This window comes from Equus asinus, chromosome 20 (assembly GCF_041296235.1).
Source record: "Equus asinus isolate D_3611 breed Donkey chromosome 20, EquAss-T2T_v2, whole genome shotgun sequence".
NCBI lineage: Eukaryota > Metazoa > Chordata > Mammalia > Perissodactyla > Equidae > Equus > Equus asinus.
Window position 1 is genome coordinate 51,985,718 of NC_091809.1, and position 22,317 is coordinate 52,008,034.

At 39.9% G+C, this 22,317-nt stretch overlaps 1 protein-coding gene across 6 annotated transcripts in view; it reads left to right on the forward strand.

Moving 5' to 3' along the window:
* ALG9 (ALG9 alpha-1,2-mannosyltransferase) overlaps window positions 1-22,317 on the forward strand; it is an 89,791-nt gene that overhangs the window by 60,059 nt on the left and 7,415 nt on the right. For all 6 annotated transcript variants that reach the window (XR_011495693.1, XR_011495692.1, XM_070490307.1 and 3 more), the window contains one exon: window positions 6,244-6,374. Coding sequence is in view for 4 of the 6 variants with exons in the window: in XM_070490307.1 (XP_070346408.1) it covers window positions 6,244-6,374 (131 nt within the window). In the remaining 2 variants the exon portion in view is untranslated. The remainder of the gene's footprint in view (window positions 1-6,243; window positions 6,375-22,317) is intronic.

The window sequence follows — 22,317 nt, forward strand, 5'->3', positions numbered from 1 at the left end:
CCACTCCTCCCATCAGTGGGAGTCTCCTCACTTATATGGTAATAATTTCCTTGCTTTTCTCTTTAGATTTATCACTTTCGTATGCATTCCTAAATAATAGGTTAGTTTTGCCTGTTTTTGAACTTCATATACATGAAATCATACTGCAATTTTTGTGTGTCTTGATCTTTTCACTCAACATTTTGTTTGTAATAATCACACATGTTGTTGCATGTAGCTGTAGTTTGTTCTCTTTTGTTACTGTATAGTATTTCATTGTATGAGTGTACCACAACTTATTATTTTACTGTTAATGGATGTTTGGTTGTTTCCAACCTGAGCCAACTGCAAATAATGCCACTTTGAACATTCTTGAACTTGTCTTTTGGTGCATGTGTTTCTCTTGGATATACATTAGTTTGAGCCATGTGAAATTACCATTTTTGTGTATTAAACAGTCAAATATTAATGATTTCATATGGTTCAATCTAATACCTAGGAGTAGAATTCTTGAATTGTAGGAAATGCGTATGTTTATTTTTAGCAGATTCTGCCAAACAGTGTTCTGAAAGTCTTTTACCAACTTAAACTCCTGCCAGCAATGTATAAGAGTAGTTCCTCATTCTGGCCAACGCTAGGTATTATAATTTTTCATCATGGCTTTGATTTGCGTTTCCTTGGTTACTGATGAGGTTGAGCACTTTTTCATTAGTTTTTGGCAGTTTAGATTTCTTCTTATGAAGTACCTATTCAAGTCATTTGCCCATTTTTCTATTGGATGGTCTTTGTCTTATTGATTAGCAGGTGTTCTTTATATATTCTAGATATGAATCCTTGATTGTTAAATGTGCACATATATCTTCTCCCATTATGTGGCTCATCTCTTCCCTCTCTCAGTGGTATCTTTGATGAATAGATATTCCTAATTTTAATGTAGTCAAATTTATCCATCATTTCTGTTACAGTTAATGCTTTTTATATTGTGTCTAAAAAGACTTTTACCATAAAACCTTGAAGATATTCTCCCATATTATCTTCCTAGAGGTTTATTATTTTGTTTTTCACATTTCGTTCTGTAATCCATCTGAAGTTGATTTTTATGTATGGAGTGAGGTTGAGGTCCAATTTCATTTTTCCCCCAGAGGATATCCAGTTGTCCCAGCACCAGTTAGTGAAGAGACCGTCCTCTCCCCACTGCTCTGAGGTGTCATTTCTGTCATAAATCAGGGTCCATATGTGCCTGCCTCTGTTCTAGGTTCTGTTCTCTTCACTGGTCTATTGATCTGCTCCTGCACTGGTACCTCATTGTCTTAATTACTTTAACTTTATAGTAAATAAACCCCCACCTTCCTTGCTCTTCTTTTCTAAGAGTGCCTTGGCTTCTGCATTTCCATATATGTTTTAGAATTACCTTGTCAAATTTCACAAAAAAAGTCTATTGGAATTTTTATTGAGATTTCATTTAAACTATCAATCAGTTTATTTAGAATTTACGTCTTTATAATAGTGAGCCTTTAATCTAGGAATAAAGTTTATCTCTCCATTTAATAGGGTAAACTTTAGGGGCTGGCCCTGTGGCTGAGTGGTTAAGTTCACGTGCTCCGCTTCGGCAGCTCAGGGTTTCACTGGTTCGGATCCTGGGCGCGGACATGGCACGGCTCATTAGGCCAAGCTGAGGTGGTGTCCAACATGCCACAACTAGCAGGACCCACAACTAAAAAAATATACAACTATATACTGGGGGGATTTGGGCAGGAAAAAAGGAAGATTGGCAACAGTTGTTAGCTCAGGTGCCAATCTTTAAAAAAAAAACTAATAAGGTATACTTTATTCTCTATCAAAAAATTTTGAAATAAAATTCATCATTTCAAAGATTTGTTTATTGTGATAAATTTTACCATTTTAACCATTTTCAGGTATACAGTGCGAGGCATTAAGTATATTCACACTGTTGTGCAACCATTACCACTCTCTATCTCCAGAACTTTTTTATCATCCCAAACTGAAACTCAGTACCCGTTAAACAAAGATTTTGTTTATTCATTCATCCACTGATGGACACTTGGGGTGTTTCCACCTTTTGTCTATTGTGAATAATGCTGCTATGAATATCTGGATACAAATATTTATTTTGAGTCCTTGCTTTCAGTTCTTTGGGACCTATAACTAGAAATAGAGTTCCTGAATCTTATGGCAACCAATGATTTTAAAGTGTACTATTCAGTGGCTTTTAGTACATTCATAATGTTCTACAACCAACATCACCATGTAATTTCAAAACATTTTCTTCACTCCCCCAAAAAAACCCATACCCATTAAGCAGTCACTCCCTCAATTCTGAGCAACCACTAATCTGCTTTCTGTCTCAATGGATTTGCCTATTCTGGACATTTCATATAAATGGAATCACACAATATTTGGTCTTTTGTGTCTAGCTTCTTTCACTTAGCATAATATTTGTAAGGCTCATCTATGTTATAGTTTGTATCCTTTTTAAGACTGAATGGGCCAGCCCCGTAGCATAGTGGTTAGGTTTGGTGTGCTCTGCTTGGGTGGCCCAGGTTTGCAGGTTGGGTTCCCAGGCACGGACCTACACCTCTTGTCAGCCGTGCTGTGGTGGCAATCCACATGTTAAGTGGAGGAAGATTGGCACAGATCTTAGCTCAGGGCTAATCTTCCTCAAGCAAAAAAAAAATAAAAAGAGGGGAGATTGGCAACAGATGTAAGCTCGGGGCTAATCTTCCTCAGCAAAAAATCAAAATAAAAAAATAATATTCCATTGCCTGTATATACATTTTAATTATATGAATATACCACATTATAAATTCATCAGTTGATAGAATTTGTCGATAAAATTGTATCTTTTTTTATAGAGGACTTTCCCATATTTTGTTAGATTTATTTCAAGGCACTCATTTTCAAGTCCTTGTAAATAATATTTTTATAATATAATTTGAAAATACATAATTAAAAAATATAATAATATTGTATATTGTTTACTGCTGTTATACAGGCATATATCACATTGATTTTACATCCTATAAGTCTAAAGTTTGATAAACTCTCTTAATTCCAAAAATGTATTGGTTGATTCTTTTGGACTTTATATATACCAGTCATGTCATTGAGATAAATGAGTTTTGTTTCTGTCTATTTCATCTGAAGTTTTTTTCTTTCTTTTATCTTTCCCTGCTGACTAGAACCTCTAGTACAGTGTTGAGTAGAGTAATGATAACAAGCGGCCTTGACGTATTCCTGATCCCACAGGAGAAGCTTTCGACTCTTCACCATTAAATATGAGATTTGCCATAGATCTATTCATGTTTCAAATGCTCTTTATCTTAGCTGAAACCTAGCATTCTAGGAGGACTCTTCTTTTTTTTTAAGATTGGCACCTGAGCTAACATCTGTTGCCAATCTTTTTCTTTTTTTCCTTCTTCTTCTTCCTTCTAAAGCCCCCCAGTACATAGTTGTATATTCTAGTTGTGAGTGCCTCTGGTTGTGGCTTGTGGGACGCCACCTCAGCATGATGTGATGAGCGGTGCCATGTCTGCGCCCAGGATCTGAACCAGCGAAACCCTGGGCCACTGAAGCGGAGTGCACAAACTTAACCACTCAGCCACAGGCTTGCCCCTCTTTTTTGGTTTCAATTTTTAAGAAGCATTTAGATGAGCTCCTGAGAGCACTTTGCCTCTATTTCAGTCATTTTTGACAGTCTTAATATATGACTTCTTTTGTGTGTATGTGAGGAAGATTGACCTTGTGCTAACATCTGTTGCCAGTCTTCCTCTGTTTTATGTGGGATGCCACTATAGCGTGTCTTGAGGAGCAGTGTTAGGTCCATACCCAGGATCCGAACCTGTGAACCCCGGGCTGCCCAAGCTGAGTGTGTGAACTTAACCACTACGCCACCGGGCCAGCCCCAAGATATGACTTTTGAAGTCGTACTGACCTGGGTCAAAATATGGCTCTGCTGGATACTCACATGACTTTGCTTAGGACTGTAAATCCATTTTGGGCAAGAACTGTGTCTTATTTATTGGATTCTGTATCATTAGCTCTAACTTAATGCCTGGTACATTGTGGGGGTTTAATATATGTATCTTGAAAAAAAATGAAGTTATTGAGTTTGTCTGAGCCTTGACTTCCTCATTTATAAAATAGAGATTAATAATCCCTTATAGGCCTTGATATAATGATTTTTAAAGTGGTTATGTGACATAGTTGACCTGTAAGAAACAGTGAAAAATAATAGTTTCCTCCCTTGAGATTTACTTTTCTTTAGCTGACTACATTAGTGATTAAGATGCTTAAGGGACCCAATTTCCAATGGCTGGGGGTTCCCCACAGTAGCAACAATTCTCAGACACCAGCTGGGTGTCCTACAGTTCAACTAAATTCTGACACTATCTACCCAGAGATGGCATCATATTCCACTGGTTAAGGGCTCAATCCTACAAGACTGCACCCCTTGTCCCTGTACTCCAGATGCCAATCACAAGCGCAGGTTGTTACCTGGGCTTCTGACCAACTGGCTACTGATTGGAGGTTCCCATGACCTCCTCCTTGGATTTCAGGTACCAATCACAAGTCCAGGTTGCTACCTGTACTTCTGACCAACTGGTTATAAATCAGAGGTTCCCACGACCCCATTCTGGGTTCAGGTAATTTGCTAGAGCAGCTCACAGAACTCAGAGAAACGTTTTACTTATTAGATTACTAGTTTATTATAAAAGGGTTTAACTCAGGAACAGCTAGATGGAAGAAATGTTTAGGGCAAGGTATGGGGAAAGTGTTTGGATCTTCCATACTCTCTCCCAGCCACGCCACTCTCCCCGAATCTCCACATGTTCACCAACCTGGAAGCTCTCTGAACCTCGTCCTTGTGGACTTTTATGGAGGCTTCATTACCGAGGCACAATTGATGAAATCGTTGGCCATTGGTGATTGAAGTCAGTCTCCAGCCCCTCTCCCCTCCCCGCCGAAGTGGGGAGTGGGACTGAGAGTTCCATCCCCCTAATCCCACAGTTCTCCTGGCAACCAGCCTCCAGCTTTCCAGAAGTCACCTCATTAACATAAATGTGGTTGTGTTGAAAGGAGCTTGTTATGAATACCAAGACACCCCTTTCACCTTTATGGCTTTGAAGAGTTTTTAGGAACTGAGGACAAGAGACCAAATATTATAACAAAAACTGCTCTCATTGCTCCTATGCTTAGGAAATTACAAGGGTTTTGGGAGCTGTGAGCCAAGAACAGTGGAGCAAGACCAAAATATATATGTTTATTATAAATCACAATATCACAGTGATGTTTTCTGTCTTTGAGTTTTTATTTAACTTCACAGAAACTTGTGTGTTGTCTTTTTTTCTGTTTGTTTTAAAAAAAGTTAAAACTTTAAAATTAAAAAGGCTTAAACATTTTCCCTGTGGCTGTTAAATATTCTGATAGCTTCGAGATGAGAAGAAGAATGTAATTATATTTTGAAATGAACTATTTAACAACAGAATTATCCTACAGATTTTGTGGCTTGTTCCATCGGATTAATCAGTTTTGTGAGAAGCACAGTACCACCGTGGTTTTAAATGAATTGTGTTAATATTCTCTTATGAGCATCTGTGATGCTCTGGTGTATCCATGTTGTGAGCAACTAAATGACTATAGTTTTGCTAATAGTTACTGTTTATTTTTCATAATCTTTTCCACTTCTGCAGTTTCGATATCTCAGTTTCACTGATCTTTTCCTGCAGGGACAGTTTCCATGTCTCTGTCAGTTCTGTTGAATTTTTGAAGGAGATGATATGCATATTCTGGACCATTTGCGAGGTGTCGCGTAACCTCACATGACTCTGTCAGCAGAGACAGGGCTTCCTCACGCATTAGCATTTGTGTTTAGTCATGCCCTTTCAATCTCTGGAGTAAGAGGCGATGCATTAGAAGGGAGCAATAGTGAGAAGATAGTTTTTTGAATAGGTTGTGGACTCATGCTAGCTTCAGAAGTGTCTGTGAGGCTAGATGGACTTAATACCCAAGCTAGAGTCAGAACTCCCAAAGCTTACGTATATATTTGGCTGGATGAGTGCGTGCCCTCCCCCACACCCCCGGAAGCCTTATCAAAGTGGAGAGAGCAAAGAGCAACATTATCTGAGGACTTGGATGTTTGTGCTTCTAAAACCCTATGGGAATTCTTAGGATTGCAATTGATATTCCTTACCCTGAAAGAACCTTTGAAATTATTGATGAAAGTTTGGTCTTACTCTATTGCAGATTGACATCAGTAAATGCCATTATTTAGTGGATTTGGACACCATGAGAGAAACACCCCTGGAGCCGAAATATTCATCCAATAGAGAAGAGTGGATCAGCTTGGCCTACAGACCATTCCTTGATGCTTCTAGGTATGTGACTTTAATTCTAGGAGATGTAGTAGGACTAGTAAGGGTGAAAATTGGAATCTAGGATTGAATAACTTCCAGTCCTGGGCTGACTTTAGTAGCCATCATTTTATTTTTGTGTTTGGGCCCAAACACATCTGTTCTTATCCAGTTTCCTGCGAAATCTAAGAGTGTTCTCTTTTTCTAGGCACCAGAATGCAAAGTATCGTTGACCTTAAACAAATAGCCAGTTATTTCTCCAGCAAAAATGGGCTTATTCAAGATCAGCAAAGAATTGCAATTAGATATCTACAGCCATTGTGAGCCACGTGCTAGCCCTGAGCAGCAAGGGGAGGAGAAAAATGCTTTATAGGGGGGAAGAGGAAGTTGGGAGCACTATTGTAAACAAAGAGTCTGTTGGACGCGACTGGTAGTTTGAAGTGTAGTGGCTTTTCATTAGCTGAGTTGTGACAGTCTCTGATGGTTGAGCTTCTTGCCGGTCAGGAAGAGGAAGTCCTTCTTCTTCCTGTTGGGCTCTGCTATTGCCATAGGGCCTGGGAGCGCCCCCTTTTGGCCTTCCAGCTCCATTTTAATGAGGTTTCTGTTTATTAATTTCCACAGTTTATTTTGGTATCATCCAAATAAAAGAATCTAAGTAAAAACAAATCCACTGAAGAAAACACAAATAAGTGAAATTGATTATTTTTGGCAACTAACTTCAGCTATCTTAATTAAGAGTATTCTAACATTGTTAGGAAGATTGACAGTGTCCTTTAAAGAACTAGGAGTTCATATCCATTATTTTTGGGCTTGAGCCTCAGTCAGGGATGAGGCAGGCCTTACTCGATCTTAAAGAGAGAAACCAACTAGACCAGGGCTTGACTGGCACTTTAGAAAGGTCTCAGAATTAAGGATAAGAGAGGAGTCAGGATGTTCAGATAAAGCAGTAAGGGGTGAGTTGGAGGGGTCAGGTTGTCTTTGGGCACAAGTCCAGGTAAACAGACAGTCGAAGTTAAGGAGGTCCAGGGAGGCCTGGCAGGCAGAGCCCAGGATCCAAGAGGTCAGACAGAAAGCGAAAGGTAGAATACCAGGTCTTGAGAGGCAGGTCTGGGACTCAGAAACAGGGAAGAAAACATTTTCAGTAGTAAGGAGTAGTCAGAAGCTGCTGATAAATTAAGTAAGGAGAAGCATAACAACTGTCCATTGGATGTGGCAGCTGATAAAAGCAATTTTGGTGGAGTGGGGCAGGGTAGAAGGACTTGAGAGATTAGAGGGGTCAGAGCAAAAGTAGTAAGACAAAAATTGGAAAGGGCAAATATAGACAAGTCTTTTGAAGAGTTTTGCTATAAAGAGAAGCAGAGAAATAGGACTATAGCTGGTGGTGGGTGCAGGGAAATGATGACTAGAGAAGATTTTTGTCCTTTAAAAAAATTATTTTTATTGTGGTAGCATATATATATAACATAAAATTTTCCATTTTAACCATTTCAAGTGTACAATTCTGTGGCATTCATTACATTTACAATGTTGTGCAACCATTACCATTATCTTTTTTATAAATTGACGTATAATTGACATATAACATTGTATAAGTTTACGGTGTACAACATGTTGGTTTGATACACTTACATATTGCAATATGATTACTACAGTAGTATTAGCTAAAACCATTATCATGTGACAGATATACATTTCTTTTTTGTGTTGAGAATACCATTATCTATTTCCAAAACTTTTTTTATCACCCCAAACTATTCCACTTTTATTTTTTTAAGATGAGGGAAATAACAGTCATGTTTGTATATTGTTTTTTTGGGTTTTTTAAAAAGATTTTATTTTTCCTTTTTCTCCCCAAAGCCTCCTGGTACATAGTTGTGTAGTTTTAGTTGTGGGGCCTTCTAGCTGTGGCATGTGGGACGCTGCCTCAGCATGGCTTAATGAGCGGTGCCATGTCCGCGCCCAGGATCTGAAGCAACAAAACCCTGGGCTGCCGAAGCGGAACACATGAATTTAACCACTAGGCCATGGGGTTGCCCCCACCCCATTTTGTTTATTCCTTCACCAGTTGAGGACATCTGGGTTACTTCCACTTTTTGGCTATTATGAATAATGGTGCTATGAACATTCAAGTTCAGTCTTTGTGTGCAGGGTTGGGTTTTAGCCAAGAAAGTTCAAAGTGTCGAGGGAGTTGAGGGTTTATGCAGGGAAGTGATACAATGACTGATCATGGCCTTCAGTTGGGTAAGGAGGAAGAGGGCAGGGCATCGAGGGAGTGGAAGACTGTGAAAGGTTGTAGGATCATAGATTGATATTCAATACATTGTCAGAATTGGAATAGTAATAGGAGAGAGCTTGAAAGAGAAGCAGCAGTGATGGTATGAAGTTCTCTACATCACACATGTTCTTTGGTGCCTGGTTTGTTATTTGATGACTAAGTACTTGGGCTAGGTCTCTATTGTGCCTTCATTTTTGAGTTGAGAAAACTGTGACAACATGAGATCTGGGCCTGGAAGGATCTCTAGCTCTGAAGGGAGAGCAGATCCCAAACAACCTTCCTGTTAACAAAGGGAAGGTTAGTGGCTCACACTTACTCACCAGAAGCACATTGGTCACAGAACAAACTCTGTTTATAGCAAATGGAGCAAGGAAGTATTTTTGAGGTGACTTCTTTTTTTCCTTTTGGTTTTGAAGGGTTAAAATGAGAAAGGTTTGTCATCTTCCCATTTCCCCTTTTGGTAGCTCACTAGCACAGCAGCTGGTACACATAAACTGTGAGCCTTTGGGACAAGACAAAGTGACACTTGTGCAGTTTTCCCTGGAGAATTCGAATCTTTTGAGGGAAGAGCATAAGGTGTTGGTCACCTTCCCACCTGCCTTCTGGTGAGCACAGTGACTTGGGGTGATCATACAGCCACACTAGTGATGTGGCTGAATTTCCTCCTCCAGGCCCCTCTGTGTTCAGCACTGTCCTCAGCTAGCAGGAGCAGGTGACACATTGGGAGACCATGAAATATGAGTGCCTTTCCCAGAGATGCTACATGCTGTTCCTCACTGAATATCCTGCTTCCCTAACAAGGTAGATTTTAAGGGCAGAAATAAAGCATAAGTGGCTCCATTTGAAAAAGTTTATTGAACATCTTCTACATCTAAGACTTTAGACTGTGGGCAGACAATACCACTGCCTTTGGGAGTTTCCAATATCTCTGGGGAGATGCACCATAGTTCAGAGAAGTGCTGTTAGAGCATAGGAGGAAGGCATTAATTCTAAAACAGCTAGGGTGAGAGGGACCAAGGAAGGTTCCCAGAGGAGGTGACATCTGAAGATTGCATTGGTGATAGTATGGGAGGTGGACTGAAAGGAGGCAAAGTTGGAGGCATAGAAACAAGTTAGGAGGCTATTCTGGTTGACTAGATGGAAGGTCATGCGGGACTGAACTCACCTGCAAAGGAGGGATAGGCTGAAGAGGTGTGTTGTTTCAGAGAAAGATCAGGACAAATTTTAGATCCCAAAACCCACGACTTTCCTCAATGGCCCGTATCAAGCTTTTGAAAATTGCCTTTGCTATATGAGAAGTGTAATCCTAGTTATTGTTGTGGATTGCTTTCTCTTGCTGGGCTGGTCCCTGACCAGAAGCTTTTGCAAGTTGAGTGTAACTTGCTAGGGAGAGCCGACCCGAAGCTTCCTTTCTGGTGTGTCCTGTTTCTCCTGTTGGTCCCTGCTGCTGCTTTACGTCCCGTTCGCCCAATGAGCACACTTCTGGTGCAGGTAGAGGAAGGAGAAGGTTATTGGGGAATGCCTTCAGAGGTTTTTCATTTCCCATAAATTGTACTAATTTCCCCAAAATTGGTGTTTTTTTCATGACCATATGACAAGGAAAGGATTCAGTTGGTTTAAAAACTTAAAAGGTGCAGTTCACCTGAAGGTGTGCAAAGTTTAGTGAAAAGAGTGTGCAGTCAGAAGACTCGTGCATTTAATCCTGGCTACTTACTGGTTGTTCCTCTCTGATTCCCAAATTTCCATATCAATAAAACAGAGATAATAATATTTTATCTACTTTATGGGAATGTTGCAAGGGTTAAATGAGAGCGGAAATATGAAAACATTTTAAAATTCTAAAGTATTATGTAAACGTCAGACCTTTCAATTAATTAGCAGGCTGCCTAGGGTTCCAAAATTATGCTGGTTTTCTTTAATATTTCTCTTCTTCAGTATTTCCTAGTATATATTGATCTAACTGCAGAAACGGAGGGATCCTATAGTCCAGTTTGCCACAGCAATTTATAACTCTTAGCACCATGACATCTCATTGCTGACTTCAGGCCAGTTAAGTTAGACTGTACTGTCAGGGGCTGTGTGCCTCAGAACTGTCTCTCTGAGGTGGTGCATGAAGTGCTCTTGAGAACACGATCCTGGATGCCTTCGAGCCTATTCACTGGGGCTGTTACATTTTCTCTGTCTTCTGGAAGGAATGGTTTTTGTAGTTTAGCAATTTATATAAGAATGAGAAATAATGATATGATCCACATGTAAGGGTCACTCGTGTCTTAGACCCCAGATTGAATGGGGCTGCAGGCCTAACTTTTCTCCAGCTCTTTCTGAGGAAAGGAGAAGGTTTTAATAAGCCTGTGACATACTGCCACATGATCTTTATGGAAATGTAAGCAGATTAGTTTCTCAAATGTTTTAAGTCTCTAAAATTTAAATTTGGTTTCTTTATAGTTCACTTTAAGATCATTTTTTCTTTCTTCCATTATCCATCTATTTGTCTGTCTGTCAATCTGACATCCATCCAGTCAGCAGATATTTTTTGAATAACTGCCAGGCACTGTGTTGGATCTTAGGTACATAGTGATGAATGGTACACACAAACTCCCTGTCCTTTTGGACCTTACAGTATAGTGGGGAAGCTAGAATTAAACAAATAACCATAAAACTATATATAATTACAACCTGTGTTAAGTGCTTTAAAGGAAAAGTACAGGCTGCTGTGAGAGAAAGAGTCAGCAGCGGGAGGTACCTGGGGTTTTCTTCTTATGCCCTGAAGCCGGCTGGTTAGGCAGGTTTGGAAATCAGAAAATATTTATTGAATAGTTATGATGTCCTTGTCACAGAGCTAGATTCTTTAAGGGGTATAAAAGAAGTAATTAGACACAGGTTTTGCCCTTGAATAACTTAAAACTTTTGTAGTTACACATACAGAAACAACTTGAAAATAGTACTAAGATCATAGGAGGTGCCAAGTTGTGTGCTAGAACTTCAAAGAAAGGAGACATCTGTGGAGGTTAGAGTAGACTGAGAAGGCTCCCTGAGGGAGGTGATGCTTGAGCTGAGGCTTAAAGGAAAAGGAGGGCTTTACAGTGAGAAAGAGGGTAGAATTGCTTATGTAGTTCAAGGGGAAGAAATCATAAGTGCAAGTAGAAAGATAGAAAGAAACCTGTGGATGAGGGGCCTGAGGATCAACAAAGAAAAGTTTAATTTACCTCTTTGCCTGGTTTAAATTTGCTTTTTAAAGTGCTCTATGTTATATCATTCATATGAGAACACTTTTGAAAGTAAAGGGGCCCTGCCCTTTGCAAATTGAGATATATGGTCATCCTGTTTTAATGTGACCAGAAAATAGGCTCTTGTCTCCAAAAGTAGGATGGGAAATGGAGCATATAGATATAGCTCCTTTGCCCCACAGTCCGTGCTTACCATGTGGATTTGCCCAGAGTTTACTTATTTGATTTAATTTGCCGACATTCCATGTTGTAGCCTAGATGGGTCTCATCTGTCTGACAGGGAAGCAATCAGGATAGTTTGAAGACAGTCTCGGCATATAAGAAGATCATACTTTGAGTGTATGTCAGAGGAGACTCCATTCCAGGGGAAGCAACCTATGGATTATTAAGATGATATTGTGATTGGTGCAAATTTAGGAATTCTGAATATCCATGAATATGTGAAGAGTCTTTTTTTCTGTTGAAATTATTGGAAGTTAAGTGAGGCCTTTACTGTTGGACTGCTGGAGAAGGACTCACTAAATAGGGCTAAATGTTGGTTGGCCCATTCGAGAGAACAGCAGCCCAGATGCCCATCCATTCTTTCCCCAACAGGCTTCTTTTCTTCAGCAGAGAACTAGAGACCTCAGATCCCTTTAGTTTGAGAGACCATCTAGGCATAAGATCTTAATCATCATTTTCTAGTCTCGCCTTGCACGTAGCTGCTACCGTAGCTGCAACTTCCTCTCCCTGAGTTTGCCATATCTGAGTCTGGCTAATTTTATAAAGGTTTATCAAATTCCCAAGATATGAGGTCTAAACTAGTTAACAATATCACTTTTTAAACCAGACACATTTGTCACTCTATGGCCATCTTGTATTACATACTGTCTAAAATAAGAGAGGATTTTTTTTTCTTTCTTTGAAGCATGATATAATTGCTGCTTGTATAAAATAGCTCGACAAGTGGGTGGATGTAATACCTACTCTGAGATTCCCCAGAGAGGAGTGAAGGGAGAGTGTTGCAATAAATTACCAGCTCAATGGTGGGTTTCTTTCTAAGTGTGGTGAGAGTGTTTGGTTGTGGGAGTCTGGTGGGAAATGCCTCACCAGGATGTTGGACTTGGCCTCCTGAGCAACAGGGCCTGTTTGTGGCTTTGGAAACAAGTTGGGAGGCCCTGCCATGGCTTCGCACAGCCACTTTCCACCCATTTTTTTCCTCCTACATTATAGGTCTCTTTTGTCTTGCTTGTTTTGCTTTCACCTTTGGTTTTTGGATTTTGAGATTCTATTCTTCCCTATTTTAGAGCATAGTAGCCTTCTCTAACTGAATTTTAGGTTTGCCTGATTAGGGGCTTGAGATAATTTGGGGAGACTTAAATAGGGCAGGATTACAAAGCCCTGCAAATTTATAATTATAGGTGAAGAGTGGATGCAAGTAAGGAGTTAGAAGTTAACATCTTTGGCTGGTGTGGTAGAAGGGATCTTTTCTAGTCAGAGGACCTCTACTGTGCAAGGTGGGGACTGTGCTGATAGCATCTGCTACTTGTGTTCTTTCACTGCCCAGCGTAGGATTCTCAGTGGCTACAAGCTTTAGCTTCTGTGGAGATTGTTTACTGAGACTGTGACTCTCCTTTTAGCCTCCAGAAGTGAATCCAGTAGCTGTGAGGCCTAAAGAGTCCATGGCACCTGTATCCCTTTTGGTCCTATGTAGTAGTCTGGTTGATGGCAGCCATTGTGTCCCTAGCCCCTAATCCCAGCATAAGCAGACCTATTTATTTCTGAAGGATACTAAGAAGACCATTGGAGATCACTGTAAAGGGCAAATTAGTTTGGACTTCTTGTTTTGGATATTTCTGTGTAACAAATCATCTCAAACTTGACAGTATAAAAGGACAGCAATTATTTATTATTTCTCTCATGGTTCTGGGCTTGACTGGGCTCAGCAAGGCAGCTCTTCAGCTACTCAGGGTTTTTATGTATTGGCCACAGATGGTGGTTGGGACTGGAGGCACCTCAAAGGCTTTCTCACATGTCTAGCAGTTGATGCTGGCTGTTGGCTTCATCTCAGTTGGGGCTGTCAGCCAGAACACCTACATGTGGCTTCTCCATGTGGCCTGCACTTATTTGCAGCGTGGTGGCTGGCTTCCAAGAGCTAGTATCTCAAGAGCTATATGGTTTTTTATGACCTGGCCTTGGAATTCACATAGTGTCACTCCTGCCTTATTCTCTTTATCGAAAGCAAGCACTCGAATAGCCCACGTTCAAGTGGAGAGGAATTAGACTTTCCCTCTTGATGGGAGAAGTGTCAAAGAATTCATGGACCTGTTTTAAAGCCATCACAGCTCTTTTGATGCCATTCTTCATCCAAATTGGATAATTTTTGAAATTTTTCTTTTTAAAGGAGATTTCTTGCATAAGAGACATATGGCACACAAAATAGTCCAGCAGGCTGTTTCCATCTGCAGCTTCTTGCTACCCAGGTGGAGAGGGAGACTACACTCCATGGCAGAATTTGGTTGCAGGCCAACAGTTTAACATGTTTCAGATGGTGTTCAAATCCTTTGGGTAGAATTAGTTCTTCTACCTGACCAGTAATTGAAGTGCTCTTGTTTTTTCCCTACACGTCAATCACAGTGGTGCCTCCAGCTCCTTCATCTATGCCAAGAATACTCTTTGCTCATTGTATTCTTCAGTCATTGAGATCTCCTGACATTTTAAGAAAAATAAACCTTTTTTGTTTTTCTGAAGCTCAGAGAATCTGCTTTTCATTGTTGTGAAATTAGTTCTCTAGAAAGAGACTGTGTACAGACCATCTGTGCTCCAAGTACGTGCTGTAGAGACTCTCAAGTTTGAAGAGTATGTACAGTGTTTTAGGACTGCCACTGCTTTTAGCTAGCTTAGACCAAGCAGTTGGCATCATCAGAGGCCTTTGTTCTAAAAGTTCCTTGAGAGTTAGAACCACATCTCTTGTTGATTCTCTACAACTCATACATAGCACATAGTAGGATCTCAGAAAATATTTATCAATTGTTTGACGTATTTTGCCTTCTTAAAACTGGATTTATGCCAGAGTAAAAAGAAAAAGGAAAAAAACGGTGAAATATGGATTTCTTCAGAAGCATCTGATGCCCTTATTTGGTAAAATAAAGATTGTTGAGTGGCTGATTGGCTTCTGTTTCCTTTCTCCTGGAATGCTGCTTGTTAGAACCCAGGCATTACATTTTAAGGAAATCCAAAGGCCATGTGGAGAGAGGAGGCCCACATAAAGGGGGCCTGAAGGCCTTTAGTGTTAGCTGAACTCTCAGCCCATGACCAGCTGTGTGAGTATGGCCATTTTGAACACTCCAGCCAACACCAAGTGAAACAGAAAACCATCAGTCAATCACAGATTTGAAAGAAGTAAATTGTTTTTTTAAGGTGAAAAGAAAGAAAAAAAGATTGTTGAGTTATTTTATACTATACTCATTGTTCATTTCGTCTCTATGCCAGAATCATCTACTTGATGTGGCCTCCAGTGCTGCTCACTATTTGTCACATAAAAGTAGCCCAAATGAGGGTCCAAAGAGCAGAGACAGACACCTTCTTGCACACTGTTTAGTATCTTCTCTACAGGAATGTTGGATGGAGCACATAGTACCTTCATACCGAAGTAGCTATAAGATGGAAAAAGACTAGTGAAGAGCATTTCCCCAGCAACCTTGGTGGGATTGAAGGTCAGAAAATGGCCCGTTGCCTAATACCAATTCTGTCTCAATTCCCTCATTTTGAATGTTGGCTAATGGTGACTGGTGAAAAGGTTATGATGTTATGTTGGATGATTGGCCAGGGCCCCAATCAGTGAAATGACTCACTCTGTACTCCAGTCTTGCAGTGCTGTGATTCCAATCTGTGCCTTACCAGACTTCCAAATCACACACAGTATGGATCTTTGGAGGTTGCTACCAAATAGTCAAAACTGTGAATGTATTCATTGAATGTCAAGGGTCTATTGGACATGCCTACTGACAGTAAAGTGTCGTTCTGGTCACATGGGTAATGATGATTCAGCAAATTTTGTGAAACTGAAACCTGGAGAGGTTACTTGACCTTTTGCATCAATATTTTCTTTGCTAACATGGATGCCTTCCGCATCTCACTTGTGCTTTAACATCCCGTGGGTGGCAACAGCCTTCCCCATTCCCTGCCCCTCACCGTAGACTCCTACTTTACTCTGCCCCACCTGCTGGCTTTAGGACTGAATTGTTTGGAAAGAGAAGAGAAAGAAGAGCTTCATGTTATTTTTGATGTTTCTTTTTCCTTGTAGAAGATGAATATTGCCAGAAGCAAGAGAGGTAAACTAGATGCTCTGATTTAAGAGTCAGAGTATATTCATTCATTCATTCACAGAATAGGTATTGAGCACTTTCTGTGGCACTGTTCTAAAAGCTGGAGACACAGCAATTAGACAAAGTTCTGTCTTCTAGTGACAGTATAGTATTCTAGTGGAGTGTGACACAGAGCATGTAACTCCTGTGTCCATTTCTCCTTTTTGAAAAAGAGATAAATGTCACCTCTTCATTACTTACTGACTGTTAAAGTAATGTCCCTCACCCCATTTCCTGGTAAAGAATAGTCACATTTTTGCTGCATACCAGCTTTTTGAGCAGTTCTTAAATTGCTTGACATGGGACTATAGGTTGACTATGGCTAAGATTAAGTGTCCTCAGAGCTGAGGATTACTGTGAAAGGCCAGTTCTGTGCTGAGGATTGTAGAAAGTTTGTCACTGAAATGTGAACTAAGTGCGAGAGAGAGACAGGAACAGAGACAAAAAGAGAACTGGGTGGAAAAAGAGAACTGTCAGTGGGCTTATACTACAGGTTCACAGAGATATTAATGTTTGGATGGATGGATAGATAAAAATAAAAGAGAAAACCTGAGTACTAGAGTGTTTTCTTTTTAAAATGAAAAATTGACCCAGCATTTCCATTTGTGCCTATTGAACTGGCGACATCAGGGACTGGCAGCCAGTCTTCCATTGACGTCAGCAAGAGCAGATTTAAATCTCCACAGCAGAATGCTCCCTGGCCCTGATAAATAGAGCTGGTAATTGAATTAGAAAACATGCTCAACCGTCAGCTAGTTATTCTATTCGGGCGATTGCTTTGTCCATGTCTGTTTCATCCTTGAATTGCTCCAGTGACTTTCTCACTAGGAGGGGAAGTATTTCAGTTTCCATGATAGAGGCACACATTTTGCTTCTTCCTAAATTATGCTGCCTGTGCTTCCCTAGGGCAATACTTTGGCATTTCACATTATTACAGACATTGTTGTACGAGTTTTGATAGGCATTCGTTTTATTCTAATTTGTGATTCAGTCTTGTCTTTGTTTCCATGTGTATGAATGCGTACGCACACGTTATTCCAATGCTCAACTGCTCTTTTCTTTCACAAAGGCAAATAACGAATTTAATTTCTCTTTTTCCAGCAACAATGTAATATAACAATTTAAAAGGCCCAGTCATGCTTAACATATTAAAGCTATTGATGGTAAAGAAATTAATCTAGAACAGTTACTATACTGTTAGAAATGAAGAATTCAAGCAACTTGTTCTTTTGGTTTTGAAAAAATGACACATCTTCCCATCCCAGCTCAGAGTTGTTTATATTGACTGTTTTCTCACTTCATCTTCTAGAAGAAATTAGTGTCTTTAGATGTTAAAGATAGATAATGATGATAAAGATCACAAGTGGTATCTGCAGGAGAAAAGGAGGTTCATCTTCTAATAAGGATTTTTCCAGTACTAAGCTCTGATTATAGATTTTTCCTAGTTTTTCCTTGTATTTAGTCCCCAGAAATCTGGGAGTGGGAGTGCGAGGGACCGACAATAAATAAGTTAACCAACAAATAAATATAAAATTACAAATTGTGAAGAGTGTAGTGAAGAAACACACAGGGTACACTGAGAGAGATTAAGTGATAGAAATGGAAACCTAGCATTTCTTAGGATAGTTGGAAGACCTTTCAAAGATGACTTTTAAGATGAGGAGTAGAAAAATAAGATGGACTTAGTCATGAGAAAAACAGGATGGAAGAGTTCCAGACAGTGAGGGGAAAGCATATGCAAAGGCCCTAGGGAGGAAAGAACTTGTAATTTTGAGGAACTGAAAAGAGGATGGTGTGGTGGGAGTGTAACATGGGCAAAGAGGAAAATGGCACAAGGTGAGCTGGGACAAGTAAGCACGGGCTAGATCTCCTAGGGCTTTGTAGGCCATGAATAAGACTTGGGTTTTATTCAAGCCATTCTCTAGTTGCTTCTGAGTGGACAGAACATTTAACGTAAGATGTCCATGGATTTGGTTATAGATGGGCAAGTTGCTTATCATGCTTAGTGTGCCTTGGAATGTTGGATGGATAAAATAAAATACAGGCATACGTTGGAGATACTGCGGGTTCGGTTCCAGACAAATGCAATAAAGTGAATATCCCAATAAAGTGAGTCACACAGATTGTTTGGTTTTGCAGTGCATATAAAAGTTATGGTTACACTATACTGTAGCCTATTAGGTGCAATAGCATTATGTTTAAGAAAACAATGTACACGTCTTAATTAAAAAGTACTTTAGGGGCCAGCCCAGTGGTACAGCGGTCGGGTTTGCACATTTCATTTCGGCGGTCTGGGGTTCACCAGTTGGGATCCCTGGTGCAGACATGGCACCGCTTGGCGGGCCATGCTGTGGTAGGCGTCCCACATATAAAGTAGAGGAAGATGGGCATGGGTGTTAGCTCAGGGTCAGTCTTCCTCAGCAAAAAGAGGAGGATTGTCAGCAGATGTTGGCTCAGGACTAATCTTCCTCCAAAAAAAAAAGTACTTTAATGCTAAAAAAATGCTAACCGTTGGGGCTGGCCCCGTGGCCAAGTGGTTAAGTTTGCGCGCTCCGCTGCAGGCGGCCCAGTGTTTCGTCGGTTCGAATCCTGGGCGCGGACATGGCACTACTCATCAGACCACGCTGAGGCAGCATCTCACATGCCACAACTAGAAGGACCCACAACGAAGAATATACAACTATGTACCGGGGGGCTTTGGGGAGAAAAAGGAAAAAATAAAATCTTAAAAAAAAAAAAAAAATGCTAACCATTACCTGAGCTTTCAGTGAGTTGTAATCTCTTTGCTGGTGGAGTGTCTTGCCTTGACATTGATGGCTTCTGACTGATCAAGGTGGTGGTTGCTGAAGGTTGGGGTGGCTGTGGTAGTTTTCTTAAAATAAGACAACAATGAAGTTTGCCACACAGATTGACTTTTCCTTTCACGAATGATTTCTCTGTAGTATGCAGTATTGTTTCATAGGATTTTACTCATAGTAGGACTTCTTTCACAATTGGAGTCAGTCCTCTCAAATCCTGCCACTGCTTTGTCAACTAAGTTTGCGTAATATTCTAAATCCTTTGTTGTCGTTTCAACAATCTTACAGCATCTTCACCAGGAGTAGATTTCTATCTCAAGAAACCACTTTCTTTGCTCATCCATAAGAAGCAACTCCTCATCTATTAAAGTTTTATCATTAGATTGCAGGAATTTGGTCATATCTTCAAGCTCCACTTCTAATTCTAGTTCTCTTGTTTCTACTACATCTGCAGTTACTTCCTGCACTGAAATCGTGAACCCCTCAAAGTCATCCATGAGGGCTGGAATCAGCTTCTTCCAAACTCCTATTAATGTCAGTATTTTGACTTCTCCCCATGAATTATGAATGTTCTTAATGGCATCTAGAATGGTGAATCCTTTCCAGAAGGTTTTCATTTTATTTTGTCCAGATCCATCAGAGGAATCACTATCTATGGCAGCTATAGCCTTACGAAATGTATTTCTTTTTTTTTTTTTCTTTTTTTTAAAGATTTTATTTTTTCCTTTTTCTCCCCAAAGTCCCTCCGGTACATAGTTGTTTATTCTTCGTTGTGGATCCTTCTAGTTGTGGCATGTGGGATGCTGCCTCAGCGTGGTTTGATGAGCAGTGCCATGTCCGCGCCCAGGATTCGAACCAACGAAACACTGGGCCGCCTGCAGCGGAGCGCGTGAACTTAACCACTCGGCAACGGGGCCAGCCCTTACGAAATGTATTTCTTAAATAAAAAGACTTGAAAGTTGAAATTACCCCTTGATCCATAGGCTGCAGAATGGATGTTGTGTTCACAGGCACAAAAACAACATTCATCTCATTATACATCTCCATCAGAGCTCTTGGGTGACCAGGTGCATCATCAATGAGCAGTAATATTTTGAAAGGATTTTTTTTCCTAGGCAGTAGATCTCAACAGTGGGCTTAAAATTTTCAGTAAACTGTGTTGTAAACAGATATGCTCTGATCCAGGCTTTGTTGTGCCATTTACAGAGCACAGGCAGAGTAGATTTACCATAATTCTTAAGGGCCCTAGGATTTTCAGAATGGTAGGTAAGCATTGGCTTCAATTTAAAGTCACCATCTTTATTAGCCCCTAACAAGAGAGTCAGTCTGTCCTTTGAAGCTTTGAAGCCAGGCATTGACTTCTCCTCTCTAGCCATGAAAGTCCTAGATAGCATCTTCTTCCAATAAAGGCTGTTTGATCTACATTGATAATCTATTGTTTAGTGTAGCCATCTTCATTAATTATCTTAGCTAGATCTTCTGGTAACTTGTTGCAGCTTCTACATCAGCATTTACTGCTTCACCTTGCACTCTTGTGTTATAGAGATGGCTTCTTCCTTAAACCTCGTGACCCAACCTCTCCTAGCTTCATATTTTTCTTCTGCAGCTTCCTCACCTCTCTCAGCTTTCACAGAATTGAAGAGTGTTAGGGCCTTGTTGGGGATTAGGCTTTGCCTTAAGGGAATGTTATGGCTGGTTTGATCTTCTATCCAGACCACTAAAGCTTTCTCCATAGCAGCAATGAAGTTGTTTCATTTTTTTATCATTCATATGTTCACTGGAGTAGCACTTTTAATTTCCTTCAAGGACTTTTCCTTTGCATTCACAACTTGGCTAACTATTTGTCACAACAGCCCTAGCTTTCAGCCTGTGTTGGCTTTTGACATGCCTTCCTCACTAACCTTAATTATTTCTAGCTTTTGATTTAAAGTGAGAGACGCACGACTCTTCCTTCCACTTGAATGCTTAGAGGCCATTGTAGGATGATTAATTGGCCTAATTTCAATGTTGTTGTGTTTCAGGGAATAGGGAGGCCTGAGGAGAAGGAGAGAGATGGGGGAACGGCTGCTCAGTGGAGCAGTCAGAACACGCATGACATTTATTAAGTTTGCCATCTTATATGGATGTGGTTCGTGGCACCCCCAAATAATTACAATAGTAACATCATAGATCACTAAGCACAGATCATTATAACAAATATAATAATAAGGAAAAGTTTAAAATATTGCGAGAATTACCAAAATATGACACAGAGACAGAAAGTGAGCAAATGCTTTTGGAAAAATGACACTGACAGACTTGCTGGATTCAGGGTTGCCACAAATTTTCAGTGTATGAAAAACACAAAATCTGCAAAGTGCAGTAAAGTGAAGTGCAATAAAACGAGGTATGCCTGTAACATATAGTAAATGCTTCTTCCACATCTGTGCAACCTTCAGCATTCGTTCTCTCTTCTGAATGTGTTATCATTTTGCACTTCTGTATCAGCTGTTTAGTATCTGCTAAGTTACGGTTAAGTATCATTCATATTCTGTTTCTCCTAACTAGGTTATTAGCTCTTTGAGACAGAGGCTTTTGTGTCTTCAGGGCCAGCACACAAAGCCCTACATGTAATAAGCACATAGGTTTTTTTGTTTGTTTTAAGGATTTGAGATTTCCTTTATTTAAAAATTTTTCTACTGGTTTTTCAAAATTATTACAAGTTATATTTTTCCTACTTTTGTGTATGTTTGAAATTTTCTCTTATAACAAATGGAAAGTAGGTTGTAAAAAAATAAAGCAGCAATATAGTGTAAAAGTACAAGATAAAAAGCCTCTGCTCTATCATAGGGACTGCATAATTTTGGTTTAATTGATACTGTACAGTTGGCTTTCCAAGTGGCTGTGCAGGTTTCCACTTTCACTGGCAGTATCTGTTTTCTAACTCCTCACCAGTGTTTGATACTGTCAGACTTTTTAACTTTTGCAAACCTGATTATTGAAAAATTATATCTAGATTTACATTTCACTGATTATTAGTAACATTAAACATTATTTCATATGTTTATTGGCCATTTACATTTCTTTTCTCTGTTCATATCCTTTTTCATTTTTCCTATTGACTTGTCTGTCATCTTATTGATTGTAGGAACACTTTAAATATTCTAGATACTAATCCTCTGTGATATATATTGCAAATATTTTGTCCCAGTTTTCTTTATCTTTTTACCTTTGTTTCAACTTGCCTTTTGCATTAAAAAATAATGTGTAGTGGCCCTTCTTCCATTTCAGGGCAGTCAGTATTTTTGGTGATGATATGTCCCGTGTTAAGGCCCACGATAG